Source organism: Procambarus clarkii, chromosome 62 (assembly GCF_040958095.1).
Source record: "Procambarus clarkii isolate CNS0578487 chromosome 62, FALCON_Pclarkii_2.0, whole genome shotgun sequence".
NCBI lineage: Eukaryota > Metazoa > Arthropoda > Malacostraca > Decapoda > Cambaridae > Procambarus > Procambarus clarkii.
The window spans coordinates 18,224,636-18,248,292 of NC_091211.1; the positions used below are offsets into that span (position 1 = coordinate 18,224,636).

Consider the following 23,657-nt stretch of genomic DNA (forward strand, 5'->3'; position numbering starts at 1 on the left):
ATATATATATATATATATACACACACACACACACACACACACACATATATACAGATACACACACACACACAGCCCCTCCCGGATCCTCCGATCAGCCAAGCTTTCCCGGATCCTCCGATCAGCCAAGCTTTCCCGGATCCTCCGATCAGCCAAGCTTTCCCGGATCCTCCGATCAGCCAAGCTTTCCCGGATCCTCCGATCAGCCAAGCTTTCCCGGATCCTCCGATCAGCCAAGCTTTCCCGGATCCTCCGATCAGCCAAGCTTTCCCGGATCCTCCGATCAGCCAAGCTTTCCCGGATCCTCCGATCAGCCAAGCTTTCCCGGATCCTCCGATCAGCCAAGCTTTCCCGGATCCTCCGATCAGCCAAGCTTTCCCGGATCCTCCGATCAGCCAAGCTTTCCCGGATCCTCCGATCAGCCAAGCTTTCCCGGATCCTCCGATCAGCCAAGCTTTCCCGGATCCTCCGATCAGCCAAGCTTTCCCGGATCCTCCGATCAGCCAAGCTTTCCCGGATCCTCCGATCAGCCAAGCTTTCCCGGATCCTCCGATCAGCCAAGCTTTCCCGGATCCTCCGATCAGCCAAGCTTTCCCGGATCCTCCGATCAGCCAAGCTTTCCCGGATCCTCCGATCAGCCAAGCTTTCCCGGATCCTCCGATCAGCCAAGCTTTCCCGGATCCTCCGATCAGCCAAGCTTTCCCTGATCCTCCGATCAGCCAAGCTTTCCCGGATCCTCCGATCAGCCAAGCTTTCCCTGATCCTCCGATCAGCCAAGCTTCCCAGGATCCTCCGATCAGCCAAGCTTTCCCTGATCCTCCGATCAGCCAAGCTTCCCAGGATCCTCCAATTAGCCAAGCTTCCCCGGGTCCTCCAATTAGCCAAGCTTCCCCGGGTCCTCCAATTAGCCAAGCTTCCCCGGATCCTCCAATTAGCCAAGCTTCCCCGGATCCTCCAATTAGCCAAGCTTCCCCGGATCCTCCAATTAGCCAAGCTTCCCCGGATCCTCCAATTAGCCAAGCTTTCCCGCATCCTCCAATTAGCCAAGCTTTCCCGGATCCTCCAATTAGCCAAGCTTTCCCGGATCCTCCAATTAGCCAAGCTTTCCTGGATCTTCCAGTTAGCCAAGCTTTCCTCAATTTACACTAGCTCAAGTTAAAACAAGTATTTATAGTAAGAAATATTGTTAAATGAAAATTATTTAATGAGTCATCACTGCACTATTATCCAGGCCCCTGGGTTATTGTGCTATTTGCACACCTCTGCAAAAGCACTCAAGACTCGATAAGTTGTATATCCAATATTGTACTTTTGCGGTATTTACCACAATACTGCCAGTTTTTTGTTTACTAAAGATTTATTAAGTGCCTAATCTAACCAAAGCTAGAATTAAAATGCCCTAATAGACATTCAATAGTTTTAGCCTTCCTCCATATACAAAAAAGAAAAGAAAATGAGTTGCACGGGAAGCATTAGATACCATCATTAATTGAATAAATGTCTTCTAGAATAAAATGTAATTTATATTTCCCTAGTCAGATCTATTACTGCACACCAGTGAGGACAAGTTGGCAATATGTGCCTTAGTTCAATGACAAGAGGATGACTATGGTCTAATGTAGAGATTACGGGCAAATGTGGGTACCTTTGACGACCCACCGGCTTCCTGTCCTCATAGAGGCCGTGAAAGTGTTAGTGGACCTCAGGTAAATTCAGATACGTAAATATAAACCTTTTACACCCGTAAACCTTCCTTAAAAGTTTATTTATACTGCAATTGAAAAGTGGCAAACTGAAATTTATTCAATTATTTACTTAATACCCCAAAATATTTGGGGGTGTTCCTCGACCCTCACCAGGGACAGTCGAGGAATGAGGCCCACCCTCGCCAGGGACGAGGGTGGGGAAGTCACCCCACCCGCGCCAGTGACGAGGGTGGGGAAGTCACCCCACCCTCGCCAGTGACGAGGGTGGGGAAGTCACCCCCACCCTCGCCAGTGACGAGGGTGGGGAAGTCACCCCCACCCTCGCCAGTGACGAGGGTGGGGAAGTCACCCCCACCCTCGCCAGTGACGAGGGTGGGGAAGTCACCCCCACCCTCGCCAGTGACGAGGGTGGGGAAGTCACCCCCACCCTCGCCAGTGACGAGGGTGGGGAAGTCACCCCCACCCTCGCCAGTGACGAGGGTGGGGAAGTCACCCCCACCCTCGCCAGTGACGAGGGTGGGGAAGTCACCCCCACCCTCGCCAGTGACGAGGGTGGGGAAGTCACCCCCACCCTCGCCAGTGACGAGGGTGGGGAAGTCACCCCCACCCTCGCCAGTGACGAGGGTGGGGAAGTCACCCCCACCCTCGCCAGTGACGAGGGTGGGGAAGTCACCCCCACCCTCGCCAGTGACGTTCCACCCTCGGCAGTGACCGTGGGGAAGACACCCGACCCTCGCCAGTGACAGTGGGGAAGATGCCCCACACTCGCCAGTGACGGTGGGGAAGATGCCCCACTCTGGCCAGTGACGGTGGGGAAGATGCCCCACCCTGGCCAGTGATGGTGGGGAAGATGCCCCACCCTGGCCAGTGACGGTGGGGAAGATGCCCCACCCTGGCCAGTGACGGTGGGGAAGATGCCCCACCCTGGCCAGTGACGGTGGGGAAGGCGCCCCACCCTGGCCAGTGACGGTGGGGAAGGCGCCCCACCCTGGCCAGTGACGGTGGGGAAGGCGCCCCACCCTGGCCAGTGACGGTGGGGAAGGCGCCCCACCCTGGCCAGTGACGGTGGGGAAGATGCCCCACCCTCGCCATTGACGGTGGGGAAGATGCCCCACTCTGGCCAGTGACGGTGGGGAAGATGCCCCACCCTGGCCAGTGACGGTGGGGAAGATGCCCCACCCTGGCCAGTGACGGTGGGGAAGATGCCCCACCCTGGCCAGTGACGGTGGGGAAGGCGCCCCACCCTGGCCAGTGACGGTGGGGAAGGCGCCCCACCCTGGCCAGTGACGGTGGGGAAGGCGCCCCACCCTGGCCAGTGACGGTGGGGAAGGCGCCCCACCCTGGCCAGTGACGGTGGGGAAGGCGCCCCACCCTGGCCAGTGACGGTGGGGAAGGCGCCCCACCCTGGCCAGTGACGGTGGGGAAGGCGCCCCACCCTGGCCAGTGACGGTGGGGAAGGCGCCCCACCCTGGCCAGTGACGGTGGGGAAGGCGCCCCACCCTGGCCAGTGACAGTGGGGAAGGCGCCCCACCCTGGCCAGTGACAGTGGGGAAGACGCCCCACCCTGGCCAGTGACAGTGGGGAAGGCGCCCCACCCTGGCCAGTGACGGTGGGGAAGGCGCCCCACCCTGGCCAGTGACGGTGGGGAAGACGCCCCACCCTCGCCAGTGACGGTGGGGAAGACGCCCCACCCTGGCCAGTGACGGTGGGGAAGACGCCCCACCCTGGCCAGTGACGGTGGGGAAGACGCCCCACCCTGGCCAGTGACAGTGGGGAAGGCGCCCCACCCTGGCCAGTGACAGTGGGGAAGGCGCCCCACCCTGGCCAGTAACAGTGGGGAAGGCGCCCCACCCTGGCCAGTGACAGTGGGGAAGGCGCCCCACCCTGGCCAGTGATGAGGTAAGCAACCTACCCTTACCAGTGAAGATAAGGAAGGCATCTCACCCTCACCAGGTGGTTCCAGTTACCACTTAATGTTTTGCTACGGAATATTGTTCCTCTTATTAAAAAAAAAAAATAAGTCCGCCTAAAGCTCACGTAAAACTAATTGCAATGACTGACGCAGCATCATGCATACGAGATAATGTGCAGACTCAGGCATGCAGACATTCTAGATCCAGCAAAAGAGCACAAACAAAATAAGTGTTGGGGAATCGATGGGAACGCCATCATCCCTGCCCAGAAATCCCAGGGACATTTCGCCCAAATGTTAACATCACACCTGATTCCGAATAACACACACACAAAATGTATCTTCTACTAACCTCGACATATCCGGCGGCGTATGACGATGCCCACAGCACACTATGAAGTACAGAATAAAACACAAATAATGTCATTTTGCCCAAATTCTCTAGGTGCTCACCCTCCAACGAGTCACAATGCACTGACTGCTGAAACTCGTCTCCCCAGGTTACTGGAACCTTGTTTATCCGCAGCGCTGCTCTCGTACGCATGTCACAAAGTTGTCGTTTTCTTTTAAATGTTTCCACATGCTCATTTTAAAATAGTTATTTCCTGTGTTAGAATTATAACACAGTTATAACTGTAACAATAGTTAGAGTTATTTCCTGTGCTTAATTATATTTTATGTTTCTGATGATTTAGCTAACTGTGTTTGAACAGCACCATACATTTTTCGTATGAAATCATCTGGAGAGCTCATTAGAAATACACCGAAAACTCCATATTTTCAGGCGTCCTAGATATTTATATAACTATAATTAGAATCTCAACTAAGGATAACATTTAAGTGTTATAATATACTCAGTAACGGGCGTTGTAAATCTCGTTGTACATCCAAACTGTAAACTTTACATGTATAGATTAATAAATTCCCATACTAGGATTACAATATAAATATTTTTAAGTTAATTAAATGCCATTTCAACTACTTGTTAGAGATTACATATCTTATATAAAAGCTAAATTCTGCATATATTGCTAGGTAAATCAACGATCTTTAAAGAAGCAATTCCGGCGATCATCATACATCTGCCACAAGTGGGTGTTGGCTTACTGCTCCTGCGCGGTCAATACAGACTTCAGAAAGGCGCTATAGTTATTGATTGTCTCTTTTAGCTGTCTTGCAGTCACTTCTTGAGAGATGGAGATAGATTCACTATAACATACTACTTGTACTATATCAAAGGGGGAATAGGCGTCTGAAAATATGTAATCAACTTCACCTGGAAAATACTTTGTTCAAGAAAATATAATTGTATAACTCCTTTTTCGTTTTCATACAGTGGATACACTTTAAATTTTGCTAAATTGTAATATTAGATGCGTAATCTAATTACCTATCAAATTATTTAATTTGTTGCTAATTTTGTCACAAGTTCCAGTTGCGTGTAATTAACCCCATACGTTGTCCTTGCATCCACCTGCCTTACGGCTCGCTGGCGCTCGGAAAGTCAGTAATTAATATCACCTTTCTTATCCTCTGAATTTATTGCATAAATTATATTTGCTTCTTCAGTAACCAATATTTATTCTACCATTTGATTTTTATAATTCTGGAGTAATTTGTTCATCGTGTCCCCCCCTAGCTTGTTGTATATATGCCTCGTGTACTTCTTAGAAATGGAAATTTTGAGAAGTATAAAATTGCAAGTGCCTCTCATTCTTATTCTTTCTTTTTCTATATTTTTTTATTTGAGTTATTGCTTTACCGAAACATTCATTCCTCAAGTTTAATGTTATTAAACTGTCTTCATAGCTGTTATATTGTATTAACGCTTGCAGTTTGCGTATTTCAAATGTTTATTATACACAAGAACACATGCGCGCGCTCGTTCTCGTTCTCTCGCTCTTTTGTTCTCGTGTTCTGTCGCTCTCTCTCTACTAAACCGAGATTTGTAATTGTGTTTGGGAAAAAAAGCCTAACAAAATGGGTATGGAAATAATACCTATACTGCAGGACACAAGGGAAATCATGACTGGTACAGTCACCTACTACAGTATGTTGGCAGGCAGAGAAGCACAATAAGTGACAGCGTCGAGGCCAAAAGAACAACAACTGTTGTACAGTCATTAAAAAAAAAAGACAATGCAATTAGAGGAGCTGGAAGAGACGAAAAACGTCAGGCACTGATGAAATTTCCTAAGGAATCCTGAGGGATTCGTAGGCCCACAGGTCTAAACGTGAAGGTCAGGTCAGGTGAAGCCTAGCCAGGGTCAGGCTTCACCAAGTATCTACGTGTCCGCTAGCGAAACCTGTACATCCTGCCTCAATCACGGCAGCTTAGTTGCATTTATTAAACATTGAATGAGCTCAGAAACACTACGATGATGTCTAACATTAATAATCCTGGGTTACTTAGTTTCGCAGCTGGAAAACAGCTGGCCCAGATAACTAGTAATGATTTACGGCATCTCGCTACACAAACTATACAGTAAATGCCAATGGAAAATTAGAAGCGTATGTAGCCTATATTTAAAGGACAAGTTAGGTTAGATTAGATTTGGTGAGGTCAGGATAAGTTAGGTTGGGTTAAGATAGGTTAAGTTGGGTTAGGGTAAGGTAAGTCCTACCTACACTTGGCCCCTTAGGAAGTCATTTTCTTCCTCTTGGGGTGTAGTCACCCCTACAAGTTGATGTGCTGGAACGTTGAAATTTAAGTAAATTATATTGTATTGTTTGTTAATGATGTATTTTAGAAGTAACCATGTTTGCTTTCATCCTCTTAATAAGTAACTGCAAACAATTCTTTGTATAATTTTCTATACCAACTAGCCATCATGGGTTGATGGCCAGTTGGTATAGAAAATAATAAACCAAGTTGCGTAACAAGCCGAATTTTTCTGAAATTACATATTTTTCAAATTGGTTTTCTCATGGAAAGATAAAACTTTCCATTGCAATATATATATGACAATTTTTTTTAATTTGATTTAAAACTAACAAAAACTTGATCAAACCTAACCCAGCAGGCCTGGTCGACGACCGGGCCGCGGGGACACTAAGCCCCGGAACCACCTCAAGGTAAGTCGGTAATTCATGCTCTTGATATTATTACATTATTTGGAATACATTAATTTGAAAATATTTGAAACTAACTAAAATTGCTAGGCCTTTTGGGCAAATCTGGCTTTGTCTACTAGGCCAAGTAGTACGGTGCTGGCAATTAGATATGACAAATATATATATTATTTAATCGCATATTTTTTTTTTTGCAGGGGAGGGGTGGGGGGGGGGGCCGAGAAGCTCCGGTTACCAAGACAGTCTGGACGCTAACGTCGAGTTAACGAACACGCTGCAGTTTCTGGACAACGTAATAGCGATAATGCAGGCAAGGGAACCATGAGTCACTTGTGTTTTCCAGACAAGTGACTCCTGGAACGTGACTGGAAGACATGCGATACAGTTCCTCATATGAGGCTTCTATACAAGCTCGAGTTTCAAGCAAGATTATCCTGGAGGGTGATAAACTGGATTAGAGAGTACCCACCGGATAGGGAACAGAGTTACGCTTAGAGTAGAGCATTCAGAGTGGATGAAGGTCATAGGTGACGTGCCACGAGGGAGGTCAGCACCACGAGGGCGGTCAGCACCACGAGGGAGTTCAGCACTACGAGGGGGTCAGCACCACGAGGCGTCAGCACCACGAGGGAGGTCAGCACCACGAGGCGTCAGCACCACGAGGGAGGTCAGCACCACGAGGCGTCAGCACCAGGACCTTTCCTAATACCGTATATGCAAGAAACCAATATGAGAAGGTGGGGACGTTCACATCAATGTCAGCGAACGAAACAATATTGATGAACGAAGCAGTGACACAAGAAGATTGTTAAAAATGCACGATAACCTACATATAATATGTATATATAAATATACATATATATATTTATATGTATTGCAGAACACTTTATTCTTCATACACCGAGTCATCTCTAAGCCTCGAACACTCGTCTGAAAACAACTAGAAACTATTTTCAGAGACAAATTAGCAAAGGCTTAGAAGTGCACAACGAAGATCGGCCAAGAACTTCAAATTTTAAACTACAAAAGCCTTTGAGAATTAGACCTCACCTCACCCGGAGACGAAATATAAGACATGGTAACGATATACACCTTTTGGGGGCTCACCATAGCCCGTGCTACACGTTCTGAGTAGCTAAATCTGAAACAACAATATACACCTTACGGGCTATTCATGCCCGTGCCACCTCTTGCGTGGCTTAATTTCCTTCAATCAATCGACATACACCGATTCTAAATTTTCGCTCCAGGCATTGCTATTCAGCCTGCACAGAGATAATATACAACTCATCACGGAAATCCTACATATAGGAAAAGAAGCACACAATTTAGGGCTGTCACTCTAAATTGGATACCAAGTCACATTGGCATAGATCATAGATGGTAATGAATGGCAGACTCACTAGCAAAAACTATCACTGCTTTACCTGTTGTACAGGTTAAAATACCTCCAATTTTCTCAGATTAAGAAGCAAATCAAGAAGAAAATACTCCCGACTATCAGAAGTCGTCACAGAGCCAAAGTAGCAGAAGGAAGATCCACTGCGATGTGGTACGAACAAGCCACTGGGAACCACTCTTTCAAGCCTGGCAAAAACCTACCCAAACATTGCAGTAGCCATACACAGACTCAGACTTGGCTACAAGTGCTGCTGGGAGGTAATAAACCCAATAGTTAGTGTCATATCTGTGGAACAGAAGCAGAGGCGCCACTATTACACTACTTACAGTTGCTTCATTATGTGAAGCAACTGAAGCCCTGCGCATCAAACTCAACATTCATCCAACAAGACCAGCTGCATTAGATGCAAAATCCACAGCGACTACAATGGTTAAAAAAAGCAGCGTAAGAACGGGCCACACTAGTGAACACTGTGCGTCTATATCCGCCATCAAGACAATGTTATTAAAACAAGACTAAAACAAAACCAGTGCGCTAAAACAGAAGCGGAAAAGAAACGGGAGAAAAGGAGGAAACCCCACCGCCATTTAAAACTTTGACCCAAATATCACAGTAACAAGGTTATCGCGAATAACCGAACTCAATTACGGGCTCACCATAGCCCGTTCTACATGGACATTTTATTCTGAGTAGCTAAATCTAAAAACAACAAAATGCCCGTGCCCCCTTTTTGGTGGCTTAATCTTAATCAATCAATCGACATACAAGATTTTTTGTGGTATTTTTACGGTTGATAAAGAGAACATTTGCTTTAGCACATCGCCTGTGCCAGGTGAGTACTAATTTTTGCTTGAAACGTTTTGTTCCAAGTAGATGAATCTAAAACAACAACAACGAGAACATTTGACTCAAGACCAAAGATCACATTCACTTCAAAATTCTATTACTATTGATGCCCGTGCCACCACTAGAGGTTATCTTGAGATGATTTCGGGGCTTTTTAGTGTCCCCGCGGCCCGGTCCTCGACCAGGCCTCCACCCCAAGGAAGCAGCCCGTGACAGCTGACTAACACCCAGGTACCTATTTTACTGCTAGGTAACAGGGGCATAGGGTGAAAGAAACTGCCTATTGTTTCTCGCCGGCGCCTAGGATCGAACCCAGGACCACAGGATCACAAGTCCAGCGTGCTGTCCGCTCGGCCGACCTTCTCCCAAAGAGGTGGCTTAATTCTCAACAACAACAGAACATTTGAGTGTAAAACAAAACAGGCCAAGTTAACACGAATGGAAACTTTAACCTCAGACTAAACAGGACGCCAGGGAGCACAAGTTTAGCGCCAGGGATGTCAGCAGATGGAACAGCTTCTTGTATTAGAAACCAATACAAGTAGTAGTTTGAAAAGTAGATCTGATAAGACATAGGAGAACCAGAAGTCACTTGATTAGCATTGGACCACAGACGCACATGTGAGTACATTTTGGAACGTCCTGGTGTACGCCTTCACACACACACACACACACACACACACGTACGCACGTGGACGACACACACACTCGTACCTGTGAACCACACACACACACCTCAACCACACACACACACACACACATGTGAACCACACACACACACACACACACCTGTGAACCACACACACACCTGTGAACCACACACACACACCTCAACCACACACACACACCTCAACCACACACACACACACACCTGTGAACCACACACACACACACCTGTGAACCACACACACACACACACCTGTGAACCACACACACACACACCTGTGAACCACACACACACACACACCTGTGAACCACACACACACACACCTGTGAACCACACACACACCTGTGGACCACAAGGAAGCAAGGAAACGCCTCAGTGAGTGACCAATAACTAACACCAACAAGAAGGGCGGGAAGACACCATGAACGCCAACTCCATTAACAGTTTTAAAGGTAGATATGCTAGGCACCGAGCGAGCTGGGCCGTGGAAGACAGATGCCCGTCAGCTGGAAGGCAGGGCTCAAGATCTGAAGCTCGGCCCAGGAACGCCAATGTGTGAGTACACGCACCATTCTTGATCACTGCCATGAGCGCCGAGAGAGTGTCTCTTCAATGTCAATAGTGTTATCGATGTTCCTACACGACTTCCCAACCCTGTTGATCAATATTCGACCCTTGTCGAATATGTTCGACAACGGTCGAATATTCGAGCGTTGTCGAGACGACCCGTCGCCTCGGGACGGTTGTCGTGTACCCCCACCACTCCGGGAGACGACCCACCGTCTCCGAAGTCAGTTCTTTTCACCGGACTGGGTTCATTCCGCGACCCCCTTGCATGACAATGTAACTGGGAGTCTCTCCTTACGAGGGAATGTATTCTAAAGCAAAATATATTTTTGGCGACATAAAAAATATATCATATATGAAGATATATTAACTTCTTACCCCCCCCCCAAAAAAAAAAAAACTAGCAAAAATATACTAGAAATACTGTTTCTTTTATTGGTGTCATTTGTGCTACTTCTTGTGATATAAGAGAACATTGTAGGCTCCACAAGTGACATGCAACACGACGCGACTAGACCTGTACACATACACACGACAGTCTTTGACGACCACACGACACCGACGACACTTCGACGACGACCGCGAAGTTCTTTTCGCGGATGAGAAAAAATGATGAGAAAAATCTCTTAAGAGTAAGATGGGATCGTACCTGCGTCCTGGAAGGCCCCCCACATACACGCGCCTTAACGTGTCTAGACAGTTGACCAGACCACATACTAGGAGGTGAAGGGACGACGACGAATTGACTTGAGAATGGTCCAGGACGGACCGAAACGTCGTCGTCCCTTCACCTTCTAGTGTGTGGTCTGGTCAACTTACTTTAGCCACGTTATTGTGACTCATCGCCTACATGTCTAGACAGTTCCAGAAACAATAACAAGGCTGTAGATATGTACTCACATGTACTCCAGACACGCAATAGCCACTGTGACTTAATTATGTCTTACCTCACACATGGCTTTGACCCTTAGTGCTGAACCTCTTACTATATACAAATTGAAAATTTATGCATTTCGGAAAACACGTTGTTTGGATGAATGAAGAAGTAAATAATTCAAATCAAAAATACTTTTCAACATTTAAAGAATAAGAAAGTTGTATGGCACTATTTGTCGTCTTGTTTTTTTTTTTGCGTGCGGATGGCAGCGGATTCACAAAAACGGTCTCATTGTTTGCCGGATTGTGAAGTTGTCGAGGCCGGATTATTAGGGTCACCATTATACACTCTTAGACGCTCACTATCTTCACTATCTACAACCACCACCAAGAGAGCGTGAGCCAGCCTCGTTAAGATCTGGAGGGGCTCTAGTCTTACAGTCACCTGGAGACGGGGCTCTGGTTCTTACAATCACCTGGAGACGGGGCTCTGGTTCTTACAATCACCTGGAGACGGGGCTCTGGTTCTTACAATCACCTGGAGACGGGGCTCTGGTTCTTACAATCACCTGGAGACAGGAGCCCAACTCTTACAATCATCTGGAGACGGGGCTCTGGTTCTTACAATCATCTCTAACACACACAATCTCTGCCGAGTCGATCACTCCAGGGCCGGGATCACCTCACATCAGCCTTCCTCGCCCCGGCACCACTTCTCTTCACAACATACAACTTCCAGGACGCCACAACGTTAACCGTGTTTGGTTTTTATCGTTTTCTGGAAACTGGAAACACTTGTGTAGGGAGTTAGGCTTCGGGCGCCCCGTTTTCTCTAGAACGCCAGCCCCCAATTGTTGACTAAAGTTCCTATTTAAATTGTACAAAATCTGTATGTATAAAAAATATGAATAAAAGTCTGTCTATGTGTTCGAGGTGGGGTTATCTTCTTGAGAGGTTATCTTGAGATGACTTCGAGGCTTAGTGTCCCCCGCGGCCCGGTCCTCGACCAGGCCTCCACCCCCAGGAAGTAGCCCGTGACAGCTGACTAACTCCCAGGTACCTATTTACTGCTAGGTAACAGGTGCATCAGGGTAAAAGAAACGGCCCATTGTTTCTCTTGCCGGCGCCTGGGATCGAACCCGGGACCACAGGATCACGCGTCCAGTGTTCTGTCCGCTCAGTCACCGGTTACAGCTTACTCTCGCATTCACACAGCAGTTTGAAGTCAAACTCCCCAACGATCAGATACCAGAGGTTCAATAAACCATGGCGTCTCATATTCACGTTTTCTATATGCGGTCGATAGGTTGGGTTAGGTTCAGTTCAAGCGGCTTAGTACTCTCAGAATGTTCGGTAATATGTTTATTGCTTGTGATGTGTGTGTATGTATGTATTAACACGTTGTACTGAACGGGGTGAGAATAGCTTGAGCTACCTCATCCCTTTGTGTGGATTTTACCTCAATAAACTTGTTTCAGTTTCAAGCGTCTTAGTACAGCAGTTTCTGTCCGTTGTGACCACTCGAGAAGACAGCTCGTGCGGTAAGTCTCATGCAATGTTCCACGATGATTGGTGATTGTATGGTGAGTATTATAGCGGCTGGGGTCGACGCCCATGTCCCTCCTTAAGTAGGATTGGCTCCTATTCCGATAACCGACTCCTATGGAGTCTGAAATGTGGGTTTACCAACAGATTTCTCGTCCGCTATCAGCATGACCACAGCCACCGCCTGACCACAGCATAAATATTACAGACAAGTTTCCCTTAGTTCCACGATTTAAATAACTCCATATTTTTACTGATCGGTCAGTAATTATTGGAAAGTTAAGAACCAGTAGTTACAGCATTATTCCACACTAATATTGTGTGTGTAAGAGTGATAACAGTAATGAAGACCGGTTGATGAAGAGGATGCTAGGGTTGACATTGACATGTGTAAGAGGACATACCTGGAGGTTAGACATGCAGAGGTCCTAAGATATACAATGACCGCTCCTGAGGTGAGGGTCCTGAGTTGCGAGGAAATACTTTAGGGAATTGGACTTCGGTACACCTGAGGAGGAATAATGAGGCCATAACAGCGGCATATAAATTTTTATCAGGGGGAATTTTACAGAGAGATAATGTTGACAGCTAGGACCGTCATAAGGAGAGGCCACAGATACATCAGTCGCAGAGATATCAGCAACAACTTCAGTATTAAGATTTGTACATTAATGGAATGGGCTAGATAACGAGGCGATTGAACTCAATACACAACATTGAGTAAACATACGATAAGCTTTATATCCAAACAACCCATCAAGACATCCTCAGCCTCGTTATTGTGACCCTTATCATTACAACATGAGGATGTGGCTGGACATTGTCTGCCCACGAGGGAGCGAGTCATTGTGGCGTCATAAAGTCTTGAGGAGGCGGACAAGTGCCGCCCTGCCAGCACCAAGGTGACAAGGGTGACAAGGGTGACAAGGTCAAGCCGACTAGAGCAGACGATGGGAGCAGAGAGCGAGGCAAGTGAGCAACAGGGATAATCTAGAACATAACTTAGTCTGGAGTTGTAGGATGAGACACGACATTGAACAAAGAGTCCAGTTATTACCTCTGGACGACCGGTGGTTGGAGAGGCGGGGTCCGGGACACGTAGCCTCCAGCCCTCAAAGGCTGCCACATGTCAATTGATAACAGGTCTGAGCATTCTACTGTAATCTAGCCCATCAAAGCACCACACAACCTGATCATTCTACAGACATTCAGACCATCAGATCAACGAGGCAGGGCACAGTGATTATTCTCGTGCGTCTATTGATGCATTCTTCACTTAATAATAAAAATAATAATAAATATAATAATAATTTATTATTATTATTATTATTATTATTATCATCTCTCCATGCATATTTTCCATTCACTTTATTTTTCCTCTTTCTGTTGGAATTTTCTAGTTTGTTTTTCATCTAGGAATTATGTATCGTGGGGCTTGGTTTACATCGAGTAGATCCAAGCTCTTGGGCCACCAGCTGTGGGAGCGGGGCGTCTCATCTTGGGCCACCAGCTGTGGGAGCGGGGCGTCTCATCTTGGGCCACCAGCTGTGGGAGCGGGGCGTCTCATCTTGGGCCACCAGCTGTGGGAGCGGGGCGTCTCATCTTGGGCCACCAGCTGTGGGAGCTGGGCGTCTCATCTTGGGCCACCAGCTGTGGGAGCTGGGCGTCTCATCTTGGGCCACCAACTGTGGGAGCTGGGCGTCTCATCTTGGGCCACCAGCTGTGGGAGTGGGGCGTCTCATCTTGGGCCACCAGCTGTGGGAGCGGGGCGTCTCATCTTGGGCCACCAACTGTGGGAGCTGGGCGTCTCATCTTGGGCCACCAACTGTGGGAGCGGGGCGTCTCATCTTGGGCCACCAGCTGTGGGAGCGGGGCGTCTCATCTTGGGCCACCAGCTGTGGGAGCGGGGCGTCTCATCTTGGGCCACCAGCTGTGGGAGTGGGGCGTCTCATCTTGGGCAACCAGCTGTGGGAGCGGGGCGTCTCATCTTGGGCCACCAGCTGTGGGAGCGGGGCGTCTCATTTTGGGCCACCAGCTGTGGGAGTGGGGCGTCTCATCTTGGGCCACCAGCTGTGGGAGCGGGGCGTCTCATCTTGGGCCACCAGCTGTGGGAGCGGGGCGTCTCATCTTGGGCCACCAGCTGTGGGAGCGGGGCGTCTCATCTTGGGCCACCAGCTGTGGGAGCGGGGCGTCTCATCTTGGGCCACCAACTGTGGGAGCGGGGCGTCTCATGTTGGGCCACCAGCTGTGGGAGCGGGGCGTCTCATCTTGGGCCACCAGCTGTGGGAGCGGGGCGTCTCATCTTGGACCACCAACTGTGGGAGCGGGGCGTCTCATCTTGGGCCACCAACTGTGGGAGCGGGGCGTCTCATCTTGGGCCACCAGCTGTGGGAGCGGGGAGTCTCATCTTGGGCCACCAGCTGTGGGAGCGGGGCGTCTCATCTTGGGCCACCAGCTGTGGGAGCGGGGCGTCTCATCTTGGGCCACCAGCTGTGGGAGCGGGGCGTCTCATCTTGGACCACCAGCTGTGGGAGCGGGGCGTCTCATCTTGGGCCACCAACTGTGGGAGCGGGGCGTCTCATCTTGGGCCACCAGCTGTGGGAGCGGGGCATCTCATCTTGGGCCACCAACTGTGGGAGCGGGGCGTCTCATCTTGGGCCACCAGCTGTGGGAGCGGGGCTTCTCATCTTGGGCCACCAGCTGTGGGAGCGGGGCGTCTCATCGTGGGCCACCAACTGTACTCCACGTTTCAATTCGATTACGTCAGCCAAGCAGCTGCCAATGTGAAGCTAAACTGTCTGATGTCAATGAAGCTACATAGTGGGCAGTACATCACTATGGAAGCTCATACTTCAGATATCTTGTATATCAGGCCGCTTTGCCACACTTTATCCTAAGCTTTTAATACAGCTTTGAGCACTATGTTATATTGCTCTTTTGTTTACATTAGTACTATGTGCATGGATCAGGGGCAAGATTCACGAAAGCACTTACGCAAACACTTACGAACGTGTACATCTTTCCTCGATCTTTGACGACTTTGGTTACATTTATTAAACAGTTTACAAGCATGAAAACTTGCCAATCAACTGTTGTTAGTGTTATAAACAGCCTCCTGGTGCTTCGGAGCTCATTAACTGTTTAATAAGTGGAAACAAAGCCGCCAAAGATTGAGAAAAGACGTACAGGTTCGTAAGTGTTTTCGTGAATCTGGCTCCAGGGCCATAGCTGTCTGGGCCCGTGTGTGGTGTCTGAAGCCATGTTGTCTGGGCCCCTGTGTGGTGTCTGAAGCCATGTTGTCTGGGCCCCTGTGTGGTGTCTGAAGCCATGTTGTCTGGGCCCCTGTGTGGTGTCTGAAGCCATGTTGTCTGGTGCTGTACTTTTGTTCCACTTCCCTGAGCGTCACCAGTCTGTGGTTGACGACTTTTCAGAATATTTTGCGTGGTATCTCGAGTAAGAACACTCGTCTGTAACTCCGTGTTTGTGCTGTTGGTTTACCCGGCTCAGGAATTAATTTGATAGACACATTTTTCCAAGTGAAGAACAGTCTGGCTGTAAGAGCTGCATTTAATATTCAGGTATATTGATGGTTTGCTGTCATTGGAAGGTTTGTCAACACAACTTTGTTTATTCTGTTAATGCCAGGCGCCTTGTTCTTAAAACCTCTATTGGTAGAAGAGTAATATCTGGTTGGCAGTGGTGTGAGTGGTACAGGTGCTGGGGGTTGTGGGAGCGTTGTGTGGGAGGAGGTCCTTCGTGCATTTGTCTCTGGGGTTTATCAATATATTTAGTTATTTTCGTGATGTTGGAGGCTTCCTTGCCTCTGAAATCTGTGAGAGTAATTTCCTCTGCGCTGCTTTGGAATGTTTCTGTATATTGGAGTGTTGGGAGGGTTTGTGTACTGTGTGTGTTGTGTTACTGTGGGTGGTCACTCACTGTGTGTGTTGTGTTACTGTGGGTGGTCACTCACTGTGTGTGTTGTGTTACTGTGGGTGGTCACTCACTGTGTGTGTTGTGTTACTGTGGGTGGTCACTCACTGTGTGTGTTGTGTTACTGTGGGTGGTCACTTGTGCTCACTGGACCTCTTCCTATGCGGGTATTTAGCAAGTGGTGATTGTTGTCAGTACAATGTCTGCCACAATGGCCTTGTCTGACCTGGGTTGGGAGGTGACGGGGCACTGAGAGATTACTTTTGTCTTTCTTATATTGTGTGGGGCGTCTCCTACCAGGCTGCTTCTTCCATCTCCGAGGACTCTCTCTGCTTTGTTGACAGGTCTCACAGACTGATTCTTCTGGCGAGTTGCATCATGTCGGCCATGGGAAGGTAGGGCTAATTATTATATTCCCGCGGTCCCCTCTCCTTCCCCCTCCCACTCCTACAGTCTCCCATCTCCCCTCCTCACCCCATTCCTCCTCCCCCCCTTTCCCACGCCCTCCTCTCCCCCCCTCAAAAACCACCACCCACACTCATTACACAAACATATTTGTTCTATTCAGGGACGCTGCGAGGTGAGGACTGGTCCAATACTGCAGGCAGGATGGACGAGCTGATCCCTCAAGGTATAGCATAACATCACCACTCTGGCAGGCTATTGTGGTTGGGAGACTGCAGTAACCAACTCTAAGCCATGTATAGTTGGTTAGGCCCCTGCATGCCACACCCAGTAGGCCAGACCCTGCATGCCACACCCAGTAGGCCAGACCCCTGCATGCCACACCCAGTAGGCCAGACCCTGCATGCCTCGCCCAGTAGGCCAGACCCCTGCATGCCACGCCCAGTAGGCCAGACCCTGCATGCCTCGCCCAGTAGGCCAGACCCCTGCATGCCACACCCAGTAGGCCAGACCCTGCATGCCACATCCAGTAGGCCAGACCCTGCATGCCACATCCAGTAGGCCAGACCCTGCATGCCACACCCAGTAGGCCAGACCCTGCATGCCACACCCAGTAGGCCAGACCCCTGCATGCCACACCCAGTAGGCCAGACCCCTGCATGCCACACCCAGTAGGCCAGACCCCTGCATGCCACACCCAGTAGGCCAGACCCTGCATGCCACACCCAGTAGGCCAGACCCTGCATCATACAACCCTCAGGCCTACACCGAGCTGGAACAAGAGGTTTCCCGGGAATCATTCTGGGAAATGTGATGACAAAGTTTGCCAGGAATACCTCCGAGCACCGGGCGGTTACCATGCTAATACATAAACAGACGAACTGCTCACACACGCTAACATATAGCCAAGGGATCAAGGAGGCTGTTGGACGATGACAAAGGCTGGACAACCCGCTGGCTGCCGTCCCCCCAGAGACTGCGATGCTCGTGAAACTTTAAAACAATTCGGGAGTTCATTGGGAAACTACCAATTTGCTTCCAGTGATGCTGTTATCCGCCAGGCCGACCATAGACTCGAAACTGGGATGTTACCGTCCAATCAAATTTCCTGGACTCAACCGAGACTATCCAATTAGCTCTCCGGAGAGAGATTAATACAGCCAATCAGTTGTCAGAAGGGCAGTCGGAGTCGTCCAATCAGGTGCCAGTTGTTGTTGGGCTCATCATAGCACAACACTTTCACTTCTACTATCAAGAAAGGTTTAGTTTTACAGCATGTGTCGCAGAGCTCTTCAAGGGCTGGAGAGATGCCTCATGTTCATATTCCTTATACAGTGTTTCTGCCAGTAGTGTGCGCGTGTGTGTGTGTGCGTGCGTGTGCATGTGTGTGTGTATATATATATTCACCTTGTTGTGTTTGCGGGGTTGAGCTTTGCTCTTTCGGCCCCGCCTCTCAACTGTCAATCAACTCTTTACTAACTACTTTTTTTTCTCTCTCTCTCTCCACACCACACATACACACACCAGGAACGCGCGCGCGCGTGCGTGCGTGCGTGTGTGCGTGCGTGTGCGTGTGCGTGTGCGTTTATGAAAACGTATAACTACAAAGGAAAATTAAACACATTAATGGAACGCTTTCATGTAAATCAACATATCACTAAACTTATGACTTTTCATAGTGTGTAAATGTCTTCGTGATTTATACACACAAACACAGCTAATGGAACTGAGATATGAATAAAGACTGAAGGAACTGGACCTCACTACACTGGAGGGGAAGAAGGAATAGGGCGGACATGATAACGACCTACAAGATACTAAGGGTGAATGCCAAAGTAGATACAGAAGCACTGTTCAAATTAAGGAACAGTAGAACGAGAGAACATCATTGGAAACAGGAAACACAGATGAACAATAGGGATGTCAGAAATAACTACTTCAGTCTCAGAGTCGTAAGTGGAAGGGACTGGACGAGGAAGTGGTCGAGGACAATGCCATACACAACTATAAATGTAAATATATGACTTGCCCGAAACGCTATGTGTATTAGTGGCTTGAGGTGTTGTATGTACTAACTCTATCTTGAAATCCAACATTATGTTTGTAACTCTTCATCTGTGTATGTACTTTTACCCGAATAAAAATTTGAATAAGAAAAACGAGTGAAAACTCACTGCACTGAACTGATGATGGTCGAAAGGCGGGGCTTAAGAGCTGATGCTCGACCCTGCAAGCTCAACTAGGTCAGCACACACACACACACACACACACACACACACACACAGGTTCATCCCGGCCCAAGGGGAAAAATCCGAGAAGCAACAGAAGAATCCATGGTATAATAGGGCATGTATGGAAGCGAAGAAACTGAACAAAAGGGCGTGGAGGAACTTCCGGAATAACAGAACACCAGAAAGCAGAGAGAGATACCAGAGAACCAAGAATGAGTACGTCAGGGTGAGAAGAGAAGCAGAGAAAAGTTTTGAAAATTATATAGCAAACAAAGCCAAGACCGAACCAAAGCTACTCCACAGTCACATCAGAAGGAAAACAACAGTGAAAGAACAGGTATTGAAACTTCGAACAGGCGAGGACAGGTATACAGAGAATGACAGAGAGGTGTGTGAAGAACTCAACAAGAGGTTCCAGGAGGTCTTCACAACAGAACAAGGTGAGGTCACTGTGCTAGGAGAAAGGGAGGTAAACCAGGCGGCCTTGGAAGAGTTCGAAATTACGAGAGAGGAGGTCAAGAGACACCTGCTGGATCTGGATGTTAGAAAGGCTGTTGGTCCAGATGGGATCTCACCATGGATACTGAAAGAGTGTGCAGAGGCACTTTGCTTGCCACTCTCCATAGTGTATAGTAAGTAACTGGAGACGGGAGACCTACCAGAAACATGGAAGACGGCGAATGTGGTCCCAATATACAAAAAGGGCGACAGGCAAGAGGCACTGAACTACAGGCCAGTGTCCTTGACTTGTATACCATGCAAGGTGATGGAGAAGATCGTGAGAATAAAAACCTGGTAACACATCTGGAGAGAAGGGACTTCGTGACAAATCGCCAACATGGGTTCAGGGAGGGTAAATCTTGCCTTACGGGCTTGATAGAATTCTACGATCAGGTGACAAAGATTAAGTAAGAAAGAGAGGGCTGGGCAGACTGCATTTTCTTGGATTGTCGGAAAGCCTTTGACACAGTACCGCATAAGAGGCTGGTACATAAGCTGGAGAGACAGGCAGGTGTAGCTGGTAAGGTGCTCCAGTGGATAAGGGAGTATCTAAGCAATAGGAAGCAGAGAGTTACGGTGAGGGGTGAGACCTCCGATTGGCGTGAAGTCACCAGTGGAGTCCCACAGGGCTCTGTACTCGGTCCTATCTTGTTTCTGATATATGTAAATGATCTCCCAGAGGGTATCGATTCATTTCTCTCAATGTTTGCGGACGATGCTAAAATTATGAGAAGGATTAAAACAGAAGAGGACTGTTTGAGGCTTCAAGAAGACCTAGACAAGCTGAAGGAATGGTCGAACAAATGGTTGTTAGAGTTTAACCCAACCAAATGTAATGTAATGAAGATAGGTGTAGGGAGCAGGAGGCCAGATACAAGGTATCATCTGGGAGAGGAAATTCTTCAGGCCTCAGAGAAGGAAAAAAGACTTGGGGGTTGATATCACGCCAGACCTGTCTCCTGCAGCACATCTCAAGCGGATAACATCAGCGGCATATGCCAGGCTGGCCAACATACGAACGGCATTCAGAAACTTGTGTAAAGAATCATTCAGAACTTTGTATACCACATATGTCAGGCCAATCCTGGAGTATGCAGCCCCAGCATGGAGTCCATATCTAGTCAAGGATAAGACTAAACTGGAAAAGGTTCAAAAGGTTTGCCACCAGACTAGTACCCGAGCTGAGAGGTATGAGCTACGAGGAGAGACTACGGGAATTAAACCTCACTTCGCTCGAAGACAGAAGAGTTAGGGGGGACATGATCACCACATTCAAGATTCTGAAGGGAATTGATAGGGTAGATAAAGACAGTCTATTTAACACAAGGGGAACACGTACAAGGGGACTCAGGTGGAAACTGAGTGCCCAAATGAGCCACAGAGATATTAGAAAGAACTTTTTTAGTGTCAGAGTGGTGGACAAATGGAATGCATTAGGCAGTGATGTGGTGGAGGCTGACTCCATACACAGTTTCAAATGTAGATATGATAGAGCCCAGTAGGCTCAGGAACCTGTACACCTGTTGATTGACAGTTGAGAGGCGGGACCAAAGAGCCAGAGCTCAAGCCCCGCAAACACAACTAGGTGAGTACACACACACACGATGACTAAGATAAATATACTCTTCATACTCAACAAACGTTCTCAACCAGGGGGTAACTAACCCCCCCCCCCAAGGGGAGGGTGATTTTAGGGTTTAATAAGGGGGGGGGGAGGTACTGGGACCGCAGACAAACTGTTGAAATATTCACCTTTCCACAGTATAATTCTTCATTATCTACAGAACATCAGAACAAAAATAAAATCCATATAAATGTTTATGTACCAATATAGACAAAAATAATTGTCAATGTTATGCTTATTATTTGGGATGCGACTTTTGAGTGAGACAATCTTGGTGTGGGGGCATGACATAGTGACATGATGAAAAGGGTGTGTGGGGGAAGATAAAGGAGGCCGAGAGCCACAGCTCCAAAAGAAGTGGGGCCCTCTTGTCTTACTAGACGTTTAACCGTCTTAGGAACAAATCCACAAGGGCCGTGACAAGGATTCGAACCTACGTCCTAGAGCATCCCAGACGCTGCCTTAATCGACTGAGCTACGACATGGTTTAACCGTCTTACCCCATGTACCTGTACAATGTGTTCTGGAAACATGTTAAAATACCTGTTTATCTCCATGCTTGGCCATCCTGTTCACCCATAAAGTCATTCCTAAAGCTGTACTTCCTTATCTCTCTCTCTCAAGGCCGCCCACAAGGAGTTCCCTCACCGCCGCCTCCTGATTACTGTTTGAGTTGCCCTCCGCTACGGCCGGGTTCCGCCACCAGGAGATGTCTATCACTACAAAGATCAACAATGCCAACATTCCAGAGAATAGAACATTGCACAATATTGAGTCAGGGCGCCGCGCGAGTCAACAGTCTGGAAAAGGCGACCTCAGGCACGCTGCTGCTGCTGTTACTGCTGCTTCTGCTGCTGCTGCTGCTTCTGCTGTTGCTGCTACAGGAGGGCAGCTCAGTCCACAGCAGACGTAGTTTACGAGCGTGGTTCCGCGGTGCGGGGATATACGCAGCAATGTTGGCCACAGTACAGGTGTATGGAACCACAGGTGCAGGTATATACAGCCGAGGGTGCAGCGGTCGGTGCGGGTATATATATATATATACACGCTGTGAAGATAGGCTGTCACCCTAATATTCCTTGCGAATTGACCAGGTAGTCCAGGGACGCTCTGGGTTTGATCACAGTCCATGGCTTGTCGTCATGGTCCAGTCGGTAGTGCCGGGGGAGTCTAGGACGCGGGTTCGAGCCAAGTACATGACCTTAATATGACACTTGACTACGAAGGAAGAAATGAAACAGGAAATTCGTCGAGTACTTTCGTGTTAACAAATCCATCTTCAGAAGGATCCTTCTGAAGCTGTATTAATACAAAAGTACTTCAGGAATTTCCCGTTTCCATTTCTTCCTCCGTAGTCAGTTTTTTTATTATTATTATTTTCTACCACAAACGTGGCCAGACATTTACAATGCTAACCAGCATATATACATTTTCTTGTGTCCTCCATAGACAGGGTTAGAGATCAGTTAAACATATAGTTCAGGGATTTATTGAACAGCAGTCAACATATCTATCACGTGTTAATGTCTTGGTGATGTACACACATGGCCTTCAAGAGGAAGCTTCAATCTAGTTTCCTTCAAGAGGAAATTAGATTTATTCCTCCAAGGAGTGCCGGACCAACCGGGCTGTGGTGGGTATGTGGCCCTGCGGGCCGCTCCAAGCAAGAGCCTGGTGGACCAAACTCTCACAAGTCAAGCCTGGCCTCGGGCCGGGCTTGGGGAGTAGAACAACTCCCAGAACCCCATCAACCAGGTATCAAGCAGGCCTTACTATTTGATCACAGATGCATCACACTATCATCAACCAGGTATCAACCAGGCTACTGTGAGGTCTGGGGGGCGCGTACTCCTTGCCTTATAGCTAGTCATATTGACACAACACGTGTTAATATTGACACCAATTGCTCACACTTCAGAGCCTCGTGTCTTGTATACAATGGCCGTTAGTCTCTTGTTTTTTGCAAAGATGTGTGCACGAACATCGGGTCAGTCTCGTTCTTCGCTTTATGGGCGGAGAAGTGATGCAGGAAGCTTGCAGGGAATTAATCAGCCAGGGATGACTGCTATCATGACTTGCCACGAAAATGTGACCACTTGGAGGACAGATTGTTAAGGATGACTGCATAAATTTTAAAGTTGCTGTAGAGACTTGGTGGAGTCAGTGACTTAAAGGAGCTTGGCGGTGGACGGACTACCAGCGGCTGTCGTCATGTGGGAAGTGACGGAAGTGACGGCTGTCGACCTGGCAAGTGACATTTATGCTGTGCTTCTGGTCGTGAGCGACCTGGAGGCATCACCAGGAGGGACCAGGAGGGACCAGGAGGGACCAGGAGGGACCTGGAGGGACCAGGAGGGACCAGGAGGGACCTGGAGG

The 23,657-nt window shown here is 48.3% G+C and overlaps 1 protein-coding gene across 1 annotated transcript in view; it reads right to left on the reverse strand.

Annotated features, from left to right (window-relative positions):
* Positions 1-4,124, reverse strand: part of Appl (amyloid-beta-like protein) — a 213,590-nt gene extending 209,466 nt beyond the window's left edge. Inside the window, exon 1 of the mRNA XM_045755645.2 lies at positions 3,968-4,124. Within this exon, the coding sequence (XP_045611601.2) occupies positions 3,968-4,042 (75 nt within the window). The 5' untranslated portion in view covers positions 4,043-4,124. The remainder of the gene's footprint in view (positions 1-3,967) is intronic.
* Positions 4,125-23,657: the final 19,533 nt, after the last annotated feature.